The sequence below is a fragment of the Mercurialis annua genome, linkage group LG3 (genome assembly GCF_937616625.2).
Source record: "Mercurialis annua linkage group LG3, ddMerAnnu1.2, whole genome shotgun sequence".
Taxonomy (NCBI): Eukaryota; Viridiplantae; Streptophyta; class Magnoliopsida; order Malpighiales; family Euphorbiaceae; genus Mercurialis; species Mercurialis annua.
This window is the reverse complement of record NC_065572.1, coordinates 9,061,939-9,076,240: the sequence shown is the minus strand read 5'-3', so window position 1 is coordinate 9,076,240 and position 14,302 is coordinate 9,061,939. Positions and strand designations below refer to the sequence as shown.

The 14,302-nt window shown below is 30.2% G+C and overlaps 1 protein-coding gene across 1 annotated transcript; it reads right to left on the bottom strand.

The window, feature by feature from the left end:
- Positions 1–3,984: 3,984 nt before the first annotated feature.
- Positions 3,985–6,703, bottom strand: LOC126673861 (UDP-N-acetylglucosamine transferase subunit ALG14-like). Its single transcript, XM_050368174.2, has 6 exons — positions 6,596–6,703; positions 5,617–6,126; positions 5,390–5,529; positions 4,610–4,753; positions 4,447–4,506; positions 3,985–4,346 (listed from the first exon to the last, which is right to left on the bottom strand). The coding sequence occupies exons 2-6, from the start codon at positions 5,780–5,782 to the stop codon at positions 4,170–4,172; spliced, it is 687 nt and encodes a 228-aa protein (XP_050224131.1). The 5' UTR covers positions 5,783–6,126; positions 6,596–6,703; the 3' UTR covers positions 3,985–4,169.
- Positions 6,704–14,302: the final 7,599 nt, after the last annotated feature.

Sequence of the window (14,302 nt, the reverse complement as noted above, 5' to 3'; positions counted from 1 at the left end):
ATTCACCCAAGTCAAAGTCAAGTTTCTTTTTTGGTTTTAATAAATTTCATAAAGTATATTTTGTCTTAATATTTCCACTTCTCAAATTTTAGTCTCTCGCCATGGCATTTTTGCAGAGTAGGAATTTTTGTTCAACTCAGACTACGTGTTGCACTTTTCGCATGTTCATGATTCTCAATCAGCGCCATCTTATTACCTCATATATCAAATACAACTACAATCCCACTCCAACACAACATCATTCTCAACTCCAAGTTTCATCACTTCCACTTATAATCTTAACCCGCCACAATAACTTGATTGTCCTTCTACCAAACCAAATCTACTCACCAATACATTACCTAGTCTACGACAAGTTCACTCAAGCCTAAAATATTCCATGCAGTGACCAATAAATGAAAAATGAAAAAATTAGATATATCCAATGCATTCTTGCATGGAACACATGATGAAGATGTTTTTATGATACAATCTCAAGGTTTTGTCAACCTGGATACTCCTAGTCATATTTTCAAATTACAAAATCTCTGTATGGTCTCAAGAAAGCTCCATGACAATAGTTCAAGAGATTATTTTTTTACTTTAATTCAGCTAGGTTTTATTGGTTCAAAAATTGACTGTTCCTTGTATTATTATTCGAGTCATGGTGTTCAACCTTCCTTTTGATTTATGTTAATGACATTATCCTCACAGGCAATAACACCGCTCACGTTCAAGCTCTCATATCAGCCTTAAGTAGTAATTTTGCTATCAAAACATGTTGGTACACTTCATTACTTTCTTGCTGTGGAAGCATCATGGACGGCAGCTGAACAACATCTTACACAAAAAAGTCATATCAAGGATTTACTTCAAAAATCACATATGGAATCAACCAAGGGCATTTCCACTAAGGCTAATCCAAAGCATATTGTAGACACCTATTTTTCGGGCAGGTAAAAATTGATAAGGGACTGAAGCGTCCAATGATGATTTTCAGAGAAATTTGTCCAGATGACGAGCTTGTGGTCTACTTAATTGGATGCAAGCTGGTTAGATACATGCGCAATTGCAAACTGGAAGGATTGAAACGTAATTAATTTCACATAGCCTATAAACATCTAAAGAGATTGTAATATAAATCTAAAAAATTGGACTAGTTGCAATATTTATAAGTTTATGGGTCAAATTGTAAGTTTGACGGACTAAATTGACCATACCAAACTCTTTTAGTCCCAGAAGTCATTTTTGATACTTTTGGGCACCAAAACATTACCCCTTTTTACTTAGCACATAATAATTAATACGAATTTAAATCATAAATTCCTAAAATTAAATGTAAAAGCTAATCCTAATCATAATCGAACTTTTAGAGTTATCATTCTACACACTTTGACATTCCTGATGTAACACGAACTCCTAATAAACCCTAAGTCAACCTGAATCACTATAAATAGGACCTTAGAACAGCCTAGCTAAGGATCAGAAAATTGGTCGGACTGGAAGCACACAAATCAAACACTAAACCCTAGGAATCTAGTGCTGGCAGAACAGCCCCCCCCCCTCCACCTACACGGACACACACCAGTCAATCAAACAAGTTGGAAACGCTTCAATCACTCAAGAACGCACTGCTGCACATTGATCTGAAGCTGGACTCCACATCCAAATCACTAGAAAATGAGCCAATGACTCATAACGGTACTTCAGAGGATCCAAATCTTCTGCATATCACTTGCATGTGCAATCTAGAATTGCTAGAGTTAATGTGTTAGATTGCATGTTAGGTTATTTTTTTGTAAAACTGCCTCTAATTGTGTTCTTGACATAAACTGTGTTTTTTCCACGATCGCTATGTTAATCTTTTGAAATGATTGCCATAAAATTGATTTAGAAATATGCATAGAGATTTTTTTTATGTGATTTTAATCATTCCCACATGTCAAATATGCTCATATCTGATAAGGTCTATAATTGAAATCATATGTTTACCCATAAACTGTCTTAAGTGTTGTATTTGTACTCTTGCCATAATTTGCCATGCTTTTGATCTTAGAAACATATTATCGGCTATTTTTTACATGTTTTAATCATCACATATTGAAAACTATTTAATATTAATGCTTAGAATGCATGCTTGTATCTTAAATTTTCATGATTGCCATGCTTGTTACGTTCTTAGTTGTTTTGTCATGATTGTCATGAAATCAGCTTGGAAACATGTATTTAGGATTTTAGACATTGTGTTTTGATCCCAGGATGTTTCATCAATTTCTTCTAAATTCATTTGTACCGTAAATCCAAAATCATCAGTTGCTTTAAATATAATTACATCATCGGTTTCATCAGATTATTGAACAGACAAAGAAAAAAAATAACCAAGAAAGAAGGAGAAGGCGAGAAGAATTCGAACAAGAGCTCTGTATTAATGAAGAAAAGTAAAAGTAAAATTGAGATAAAAAATTTAGGGTTGATTCCATATAAAATCACCAACTTTACACGTTTTTTCATTATAATCACATCTTTTAAAAAGTGTCAAATAAAATCACCACCTTTTATTTTTTTTGCAAATCTATCACGAATGTGAAAATTTGGTGTATCTTTGTTTACTCGACAACCGCGAAATCAACAAGAAAATAGTAAGAGAAAACGTGTAAAGGTAGTGATTTTATATAAAATAAATCCAAAAATTTAAATCTCAAACACGCTCAACTTGTACCTTAATTTATAAGAAGAAACCCACAGTATTTTTGAGATTATTTAGCACTTTTTGAGCACTTTTTGTATTTTTTTTTCCTTTCTTTTTTATAACAAATTCAAGCTTTTATTATTATTATTATTATTATTATTATTATTATTATTTATGGAAAAAATTAAACTTCCAATCTTAATAGGTTAGCAATCCAGGGATCATACCATTTTTTTGAGGCAACATGAATCATACTATGTGAGTTATAGCTCATCGTACAAATTTAAGCTATTTTTGTATTTTTTTTTTAACAAATTCAAGCTTTTATTATTATTATTATTATTATTATTATTATTATTATTATTATTATTTGTTGAAGAAATTAAACTCTCGATCTTAATAGATTGTTATCCAGGGATCATACCATTTTTCTAAGGCAACAGGAATCATAGTATGAGAGTTATAGCTCATCGTACAAATTCAAGCTATTTGTCGAAACAGAAACAAAGAACAATAAGTTGCAGAAGCGGGCCGCATATTAATGAACACAGCCATTGTGTCCCAATTTGCTACATCATGTCAAGCTTTAAGTTAGCTATATTTTAATTGCTAGCTTCCCTTCCTATATTTATATCTGTAAACTGTTGAATTTGTGTCTCATGAGCATAAAAATTAGCTGCTTCCTCCTTATATTCCTCTGCCGCTGCTGCAGAAGCCGCCGCCACTGCCGTCTTAAACTACCCTTAGACCCGATAGGCTCTAACCCTAAAAATATAAAATTTATAGGGATTTATGACTAGAGGGAGGTTAAACTCGACTGTCCGAAAATTAGAAGTGAACTGGAAATTAAACACGGGCTGAAAATAACTTCTGAATCCGCTATTGGTTATGGACAGTCATGGGTGATGAGTAACAGATGTTTTCTATTTTCTTTTCATGTCATGTTTGTCTGTCTAGATAGGAATCTACATGTATTACCATATAAGCATTTGTTTTCCTCCACCAACAATTGAGACACACTCAAAACCTCAATAATTGATACTCGAGCTAGGCTCAAGATGAAACTCGAGTAGCTCGAGCTCAAGCTCGAGTGGAATTTTTCGAGCCGATCTCAAGTAACTCACGAGCAGCTCAACTTGTTTATACCGCTAGTATAACCACAAGAGATGACAACCAAATTTTCTGATTCAGGCATATTCATTCCTTTTTGATCAATTCAACTTTCATGTTGATACGGGCAGGATCCTGGCGTGGGCAATCAGTCTTTAAATTTATAGATATTGCCCAAAAATTACATGCATACAAAATTGAAAAGCTGATCAAAATATTAAAGATTTATGCAGTAAGAACTGGATTCCCAATATCACCCTCCGTATAGTATATCTATACATGTCTCATGCAACACACTTTTTAAAACTGGATTACCTTACCGTAGAACTTCAAAAACTGAGTTAACCCGGATGCTTGAACGAGATTTATGACAGCATCAGAATACGATCAGCTACATCAGACAACCAACATACTGTGTTCGGGGATATTTTCTCTGTAGTTGCGGCCATTGCACAAAAAACTGATCAGCGATGCGTAACTTATAGAGAAGCAAACCACTCAAAGAGAGCCTTTGCACTCTTGCTATACTCTCAACATAAAAAATAGTTGACCATCTAATCCCTACCACCTGCAGAAAAAAAATTGAAATACTAAGTGACCAACTCAATGCTATCTATTTCAACGAAACACAGTACACAGACTAGAGGCTGATCTGAAAAAAATCCGACCTTGAATAAGAATGCAATTATGCATAGAGGAATACAAGTTCCAGGACCGTTACAAAGAACCTGAGATTATCAAAAGTAGAAACATATAGTATAAGCTCATTTAAGCATTTTCTCAGGTAACATAACTCGAGAAAAATATGAAATAAATACATATCAACTATACCACTTCCGGTCTGATTTTCATCATTAGCCACAATGCATGAGCAATAGCCAATAAAGTTGTCCCTGTCGAGGTTATATAAGACTGACCAACTTCCCTGCTTCTATAAATTTGCATGTACTTAGGAGAGACACCTTTGTCCTGAGACTGCCATCAAAACCAGATTCATAGTCAGGCAATTTAAGATACATCCATCAGTGGGTATTAAGGAAGCACAATCCATTAATGAACACCGCTTCAATAAGAAGAAACTCCGAGCACTTGGAAAGGAAGACTCAGGCTAGATTTTTGGCAATGTTGCTAAGCCTAAAAATTGGTAATGCTATCAATTTAATACAAATTATTGCTAAATATTCGTGTTGTAACTTTTATCGGCTACAAACGGACAAAGACCATACATAAAGCAAGAGAAAGATATTAATCAAATACAAAGTGAACCTATATACGTCGGTCCACCCATCAGAAACCCCGATCTTAGAACTTGACTGGATAACAGAAGTAGATAACCAACAAACAGTAATATATCATATTTCTAATAAAAAAGATAACCATTTCAAACACATGTTTGAAATTAAAACTTGACTTATTATCGATAGACCTAAGCCAAATGGAGATAAAAATATAAGTAAATGTACTAGGCAAAAAGAAAATTCCAGTTTTCAGCAAATCCAACAAGTATATAATGCAGATGAACTCAACCAACACAATTCATTTAAAAGCAAAAGACAAACGAAACAAGCAATGGAGAAATAATGGAATAGATAAAGAACATCTTTTATTTACCATTTCAACTAAAGAGTCCTCCAAAACACGAGCTTTTTCCAGACTCATTTTATCAGAACCAGCTGCAATATAAAATCTAGGTACAAATCTATCTTTCTGAAGTAAAGCCACCACATTAATCATCTCCGCAGTGTGCCCCCCTAAAACAACAAGAAAAACAAATAAACAAAATACCCAAAAATAAAAAAAATTAACCGACATATCCATTAAGAACAAAATCAGCTCACCTGAACCCAAAACAATCAAAGTGCTCCTTGACTTTAAACATTTAGCACGCAAGGGCTTTCCAGTTCGATAAAGTACATAAAACAATCGAGTGAGCACAACGACGACTAGACTAATGATGATAACAGCAACAAAGAAGAAAGTTTTATCTTTGGTCTCCATTAACATATCACAGTAGGCTTCCCGGAGAATACGATGTAAAAAAGAGTCAAATTTCGCACTGCTCGAAATAGTTAGCTGCAATCATGGTAATCCCAAATATAGCTCAAATCATAACAAACACATTAGCATTCCAACAACACGAGTTGTTATCTTAATGAACTATTCGATGATCAAGGGCTGAAATAGGTTGTCGTCGACGCCATTCAGTTTTACGTACCGAAGAGTGTAATTTCTACAGATTAAAATACCTCATTCACTTCTTAAACATATAAGTTATGACCATAATTTGAAAAATTAAGGGAAAAATCTGAATAAGCATCATTTGCCTTTACTCTTCAATCTCATACAGCCTGCAAAAATTGTAAATAATAGTTAGGCAACAATTTAGCAGAAAGCATTACAATGTAAGATTATCCAATTTGGTAACTTTTAATCTAGGTAGCACGGACACGGGATACTTGGACACAGTGAATCGGTGTTATTTTAAAGTTTCCTACATTTTTAAGTTACGTGTCCGAAACATTTCCGAAACCGGACATTATTGTTTCAATAAAGTGTCCGTGCTACCTAGAGTTTTAATTTGATCAGAAGTAGAAAATATATATTTTAAAAACAGGAATTCTGAAAATAATGTTCTAAACTCAATCTCAAAAAATAAAATAAACAGCTTTTATATGCTTAATAAGTAAATGTAAGCAATACAAAATCACACAAAGAATCAAAATCGACATTTAGAGCAGCATTTATAAATAAAAAATAAACATCAACTCTGTAATCAAAATCTCAAATACTTGGGTTCGATTGAACCGAAAATCATACCTTAGAATATTGGTTCAGAGCTATTGAACCGGTCGCAAGGCAGACTGCAGCTATGTGGGGAAGATGAGCTTCCTAACCAGTTGGGCTCTTCTATACTGGACCTCCATTCGCTTATAGGAACGAAGTATGGGCCTCCATTTTTCTAAATAGGCCGTTTGGTTCAAACTTTAGAACCGGAATGGGAATCGGAATCTGAATGAGAATGACAAGAAATGGGAATGGAAATGATTGTTTTCATATGTCGTTTGATTCAATAAATTAGTATAAAAATAAAAATCGGTAAAAGTTTACAAAAAGTTATTTATTTAAAAAAATTATAAAAAATAATTTTATTTTAAATTTTTAAATTTTCTTATTTTAAAATTAATTTTAAATAAATTAAATTTTTACATAAAAGTTAAGTTTTTATTTAAAAGAAAATATATTGTTTTTTTTTTTGAATTTCAAAATAAATATCTGATTTAAAAAAGAAAAAATTAAGTCAGAAATGGGAATGATTAAAGTGGGTTTGCTACGGAATGGATCATTCCCATTTTCTGTGTTTTAGCATTCTCATTCCCAAACTATTTTTATGAAACAAACAAATTGTATGGGAATAGGCCATTTTCATTCCCATTTCAGGCTTATTTGCTTCAAATGAAGGGAGATTTATAAAAATACTTAAAAAATTATAAATATTTGTCAAAAGTATCTTAAAAACTGAAAGTTTACAAATATACCTAAAATTTTAAATATTTATTTTTTTATTCCGCAGTTTACTTTTTTAATCCGCAGTTCCAAACGGTTTCAAAAAACACAATTTGAAATTGAAACGTTTCAAATAGAGTTTCTAATAGAGTTTCAAAGACAGTTTCTAATTAGGTTTCAAACGGTTTATAACGATTTCTTAAAAAATAAGTTGAAACTGTTTTACAAAACGTTTCAAATACAGTTTCTATTAGAGTTTCAAACGGTTACAAAAAATAAAATAAAATTTGAAATTATTTTATAAACCGTTTCAAAGATGGTTTCTAATTGGGTTTCAAACAGTTTATAACGGTTTCTTAAAAAATAATTTGAAACCGTTTTAAAAAAAATTCAATTACGGTTTCAGAAGGTTTCATTTTTTTAAAAAATGACATCTTTGAAACCGTTTATAATACAGTTTCAAACAGTTTAAAAAAACGGAGTATTTTTACAAACTGTTTCGGAGTGAAAAAAAATTCGGAATAAACAAAAAAATTTAAAAAAAAAGATAAAAAAATATTTTTTCAAAAGACGTGCAAATATTTTTAAAAAGTAGTATTTTGTGCAAATTTCTCTCAAATGAACGGCCCTTTAGATTATTTATACAAATCACACAATTTTAAAATTTTATTGACATTCATACTTTATAAAGTAAATGGTGCAATTTTTTTGTTTTTTGTTTATTTATGGTTATACCTCGTACTCCAAATTTTAACATAAAAATGAGAATGATGGTCATCGTATGTGTTAACATGTACTCATATCTATTACCAAGGATAAATATCATAGATAATAAAGATTGTTAAGAACATGCTCTTGGCTTGATGGAAAAACGCATGATGAGTCACTAAAAGGTCACAAGTTCCAACCTCCGGCCACCATCGACTCCTGTCAACACCATCTCTGACCATTTTCAGCTGCTTCCTCCGACTACCTCTAAACCCTAAAATTTATCTGTTTAGTGAGGTAAAATAGGATTAAACTTATAGTAAGGTATAAAATGTTAATATTTCTTTGAAAAAAGTTACGTAAAAATAATGCATAGGTCGCTAATATAGACTTTAAAAAGTGAGTCGTCTTGAAACTTTTTTTTTGTTTATTCCCTTACACAGAAAAAAAAAAACTATTTGCGCCCTTTTTTGAATTTTCATGTACCACCTCTAACCCAATTAAAGGTACAATTAACGATTTAATTAATTTAAGGATGAAAACATTAAAAACAACTAAATTGAAGGATCATATCGTATTTTTTTCTATTTGAAAAATTACAAACAAGTCCTTTAACTTTAAAAATGTTCAAATAAGTCCTAATAACTAATTGTTTTTAAAATTTTATTAAAAATAAAATAAATTAAATAACACTTCCGACCTACCACCGTCCAACGTGCTTCTCCGATTTATCAACCCGCTGCAGTCTGTCGAAATCTAATTTTCTTTTTTGCAAAAAAAATATTAATTTTTTTCTTAGGCGAGGAGGACTCCATCTCCTCTTCGATTGAGAAGGTGAACAGACACGGGTCTGTTGCTCTTCTCTTTTTTGAGAAGATGAACAGACTCGTGGTCTATTTATCTTGGATAATCTACACAAATCCCCTAAAAATGCTATATTATTATGTTTTTACCTCAGTATTTTGATTTTGGCAAAAATCTCCCAAAAAAAAGAAAACTTTTCACAAATCTCTCATAACCCAAAATAAGTTGGTTTTAACATAAAATATGACATTTATGCCCTCTTCCCCTCAACTGAAAAAGAGAAGAAAAATTGAAGATTACTCCACTGTTATCATTCTGGTCAGGCTCCGGTGATCGGATTGGCAGCGCGGTGGTCGGACGGCGGCATGGTGGTCGAACGGCGACGCAATGGTCTCCCAGAGATCCACCGCCGGTAAGCTTGGAGAAAATTGGCGATGTGATTGTCTTGGTCATGGAAATAGATTTCATATGGACACTTAATCAATATAGTTTGATTTTACCTTACAAAAATGAGAGCAATTTATATTCTTTACATTAGATGGTTTAATCTCAGCGAAAGTATTATTATTCAAAATTTTGATATTTCCACTGTTATTTTTAATTATTTTTTGTCCATGGAGATATAGTGAAATTATGAGTTGGATCTTAGAATTGCAGTTTTGAAGACATCGACACTGAAATTTGAGTTGAGGGGTTCAGTCTTCTTTCCATCGGAGGACTCCATGGCCATATCTATCGCATGTCAATATTTTAGCAGGTCATAGTATTTTATTATTGGATTTTACTTCTTCTGTTGATTTTATGGTTCTTTTTGTTTTGTATTTTAGCTAAATTTTGTTGAGTTATCAATCTACTGTGAATCAGAGTTGTGTTTGTATTGTCATAAGCACTGGAATGAATACTGAAATTGGGATGATTCAAAAAGAAATGTATGTGGTCTTTTTGGAAGAAAGTGCTACCCATTTGAAGAAGAAAATGGACAAATTTGGGGGGCAAAGTGACCACTACTATTCTCATTGTTTGTCTTATTATATTTGAAGGTAGTTAAAAATATAAAATATTGTTTGCTGTTTATTTGTTTGATTATACATAATTCAGTTATTAAAATTTGCAGTTTTCCTTCTTATTTTATTGAAGTAAAATATAAAACCGATCGTCACGATGTTGCTCATGGCCATTTCGAAAAGAACAACTGAGATTATATGGGATTTCCGTAAAGACGTAATTGCTATTGATTCTAATTCGAGAGAAATTGATTTTTATTCATTTCAAGCATGTGGTATTATTTCAGGTTTACATACGGTTCACATGAGGTTACTTTTCAGTTTTATAGACTATCAATTGTATAAAAAAATGAATTAAGTTAGTTTAGTTGATATAGATTAATATCAGGTTCACATCAGGTTGATTCTTTATTTTATATATATTATCAAATACATTTCACTTAAAAGATATATTCAATTTGTATATTACACTAAATTTTGAGATTCTCACTATATAAAATGTCATTTAAGATTGTAAAGAGCATTAATAAAATTTTGATTAAAAATTAAATTAAATTAGTTCAGTTGATATAGGTTCACATCAGGTCGATTTTTGATTTTATAGTTTGTCAAATACATTTCATTTAAAAGAGATATTCAATTGGTGTTACATTAAATCTCAAAATTCTATCTATATAAAATGTCATTTAAGATTGTAAAGAGCAGTAAGATAAAATTAATTAAAAATTGAATTAAAGTAGTTTAGTTGATATATGTTCATATCAGGTTTACATCCGGTTGATTTTCGGTTTTATAGACTATCAAATACATTTCAATTAAAATAGTTATTCGATTCTATAATAAAAATAAAGCAACTGTAAAGGTCAATTGGAACAAAATCTACTTGAAATTAGTTTACACTGAGCTGACATTGAATTTATATTAAGTTTATACCGACCACCTCAAAAAAACTTAGATGTTTTTTTTAGTTTATTATTAATTTATTTATCATTTTACAAATCTATTTTCAATAGTATAAAATTTTAAATAAATTAATTTGATTAACCTAAAATTAATTTTAAATTTATAGTCACTTTATTAAGAATTTATTTTGGACGAGTTTACTTTAAATTTACATTAAGTTCATATCGAGTTCATATTAAGTTCACGTTAAGTTCATATTGAGTTTATATTAATTTTACACCAACCATGTAGGTAGAACACAAACCATCGCGAGTCCAACCATTGACCACCATGGGGTTGATAACAAGTTAGAACAATTAAAAACAAATAAAGGATATGAATTTCATTAAATATAATATAAAAAAATTCTAAACATTTAATATAAAACTAAAAATATTAAATTCACATCACAAATCTACATTTAAAACTAATAAACCAAAGTTAACAACGAGTTGATTTATGATTACATAAACACACAACAAACTAATAAATATATTTAAAACGTAAGTTGACAATTAGTCGATTTGTGGTTCCAAACGTTTACTAATGGTGTACTAAAAATAAATTTATTAAATTTTTCTAAGTTTGTTTAAAATACACAATTAAAGTTTAGCAACGGTTTTACTAACGATTTATTAACCATATATTTAAAATAAAAATTATTACAAGTTTACCAACAGTCAACCCAACGTTTACTAAAAATAAAATTATTCAGTTGATATAGGTTCACATCAGGTTGATTTTCGGTTTTATAAACTATCAAAATACATTTCAATTAAAAGATTTATTTAATTATTATAATAGACTATATCTCAAAATCTATACATATAAATATATGTTAAAATTGTGAAAAGCTGCAAAATAAATTTTATTCAAATTGAATCAAGGTTGATAAGTTGATAAATGGTTCATATCGAGTTCACATAAAGTTCACTTTTAGTTTATTTTAAATGTACTTTCAATTTTAGTTTATTTTAAATGTACTTTCAGTTTAAATCCAATGAATCTTAGATATTTATTTTCATATTATAATTAGTTTATTTGTTATTATATAAATTATTTTAATATTATACAAAATTAATAAATTAATTTAAATTAAGTTGACATTGAATTTAAATTAAATTTATTGAGAGTTGACATTTAGTTCACATTCAACATATTTAGTTCACATTGAATCTATATTCAGTTCATTTTATAAATTTAATTTTTGTAGTATAAATTATCAATTAATTAATTTTAAAATTATAATCAATTTAAAAATGAACTCAGCATTTTGTCAAATGCAACAAATAAACCACAATAGCATTCACAATCAGATGCAATAAAAGGATCTAACTTTATTTTCTCAATAATTATTACAGCTACACCCTCATATGTAATAGTAAATGGCAACCAAATCAAAGCAGTCATAGTTGCCATATAAATCAACAAATTTATAGAATACAATTTTTCAAATTCTGATGTTAATATAATTCTTTGAACAACATATTTCAAAACTAGCAGTAGAACCAACACAAACCAAGAAACCAAATAAATGGAACAAAGGCTCACTATTATTGGAAAAACAAAATTCCAAAAATGACAGTACACAAAGAAACTTCAGCTGATAAACCAATTCTTTGTCTTCCACCACTAAAAGTTTCAAGGGTATGCCAAACCTTTCATTATTTATTTTATGTTCCAATTTTAATTTATTTATGTCAGTTTTCTCTAAAGATGAACTCAGCATTTACTAACCTTTTTATGCTCAAATTACAAGTGATTAATATCTATAATTTGTCTTTGTCTCAGCTTTTGGTTTCACAATCGGAGAGCCATAATTCCATAAGACCCAACTACAACCAGTTCTGTAAAAGTCTCTTCCATCTCAACTTCATAATATGATACATAATCATCAAATACATTCTCTTTAATTCTAAATATGGGTTCCATTTTACTGTTTCAGCCAATAAAACTCTTCTCCTCTCTTTACAAACCAATCTGACGAAGGATCAGCCATAGTAACGACGGAAGTAGCAGCTGCCATAAAAATAAACCAGCAAGAAAATGAATTGGAAGAGAAGATAAAAAAGAGTGCAGGGAATGAACATCGGGGAGCAGACCATTGTTACTGGTCCAACCGTCGCCGTCGCCGCTCTAAGCATCGCCGCCGCCGCTCTTACCATCTCCTGTCCGACTATCAACCATTTACATCTAATCCCTACCCATTATAAACTCTAGCCGCCGCTCTAACCATCGCATCGCCGCCGCCGCTCTAACCATTGCCCTTCGACCATCGCCGCCGTTGCTCTTACCATCTCCAGTCCGACTATCAACCATTTACATCCAATCCCTACCCATTAAACTCTAATTCTTAATGAGGGATAAAAAAGGAATAAAACTATATTCAGGTATAAATATAAACAGATTATAAAAAAAGAGAGATTTTTGCAAAAAATAAAATTCTGAGTAACTAACATAAAGTTTTCAAATTTTGGATGATTTGATGTAATTTTCTCATTTATCTTCTAATGGTGAGGAGTTCCTCCACCTCCTTGTCTGAAAATCGAAAAAAAAAAAGATAAAAAAATATAATCTAATTGCGTTTATATAAAGTGTATTGATTTACGGTTTTTAATTTTTAAAAATTATTAATGATTATTAAAATTATTATTATTTGTTGAATTTTGTGAGTAAGAAGGTTTTTTTGTACAATTAATAATATTAACATCTTATTAGAATATAAATTGAAAATAAAGAATTATTTTAAACTTTTTTTCCAAATGAAAAAAGGTTAATTTAATAATTTTAGGGTAGAGGTGAAATATGAAAACCCAACAAAGGGTGTAAATGATTTTTTTCTCACGTCAGAGTATAGACGGAAAAAAAATTAACGTGAGTGATTTTTAAATAATTAGGCCTAATATCTTTAATACGAAACTAATATTAAAGTATAGTTGGGGTGACTCAACTTTTTCATTCATCTTATCTATACTATATATAAAAGCACGGATTGGGGGGGGGGGACAGACAAATTTACTGAATAATCCTTTTAAGTTTATTACTAAACAGAGGTTTTATAGTCATTAACTAATTAGTTATTAAATTAATCACTATTGTAATTAAAGTCCTAATTAAAATAGATAGCTAAATTGTCTCAAATTTAGTTTTTGATATGTAAAAATAGCTAAATTGTCTCCAAATTAGTAGGAATGCCTATCTTTTAGTTTGATTTAATTACAAAATTAAAATAATGAATTTGGTTAATATATTATTATTTAAATTTCTATCTTATTATTTTTAAAAATATTATTAATAAAATTAAGTTAATTATTTAATTATGGTTATTATAAAACCAAAAGAAGAATAAATTCAGTATGGAAAAAAATTTAATAACCAAATATATTATATTTACTTTTACGAAAATTCTTAACTAATTTAATATTAATTATGAATAAGAAATTGATATAATTATAATTAATTTATTAATATGTACATTGACGAGTTACGTTACGAGCCACGTGCATAGCACGTAATGCGAAACTAGTACATTTATAAAAGAGCAAAATCAATAACCTTTTAA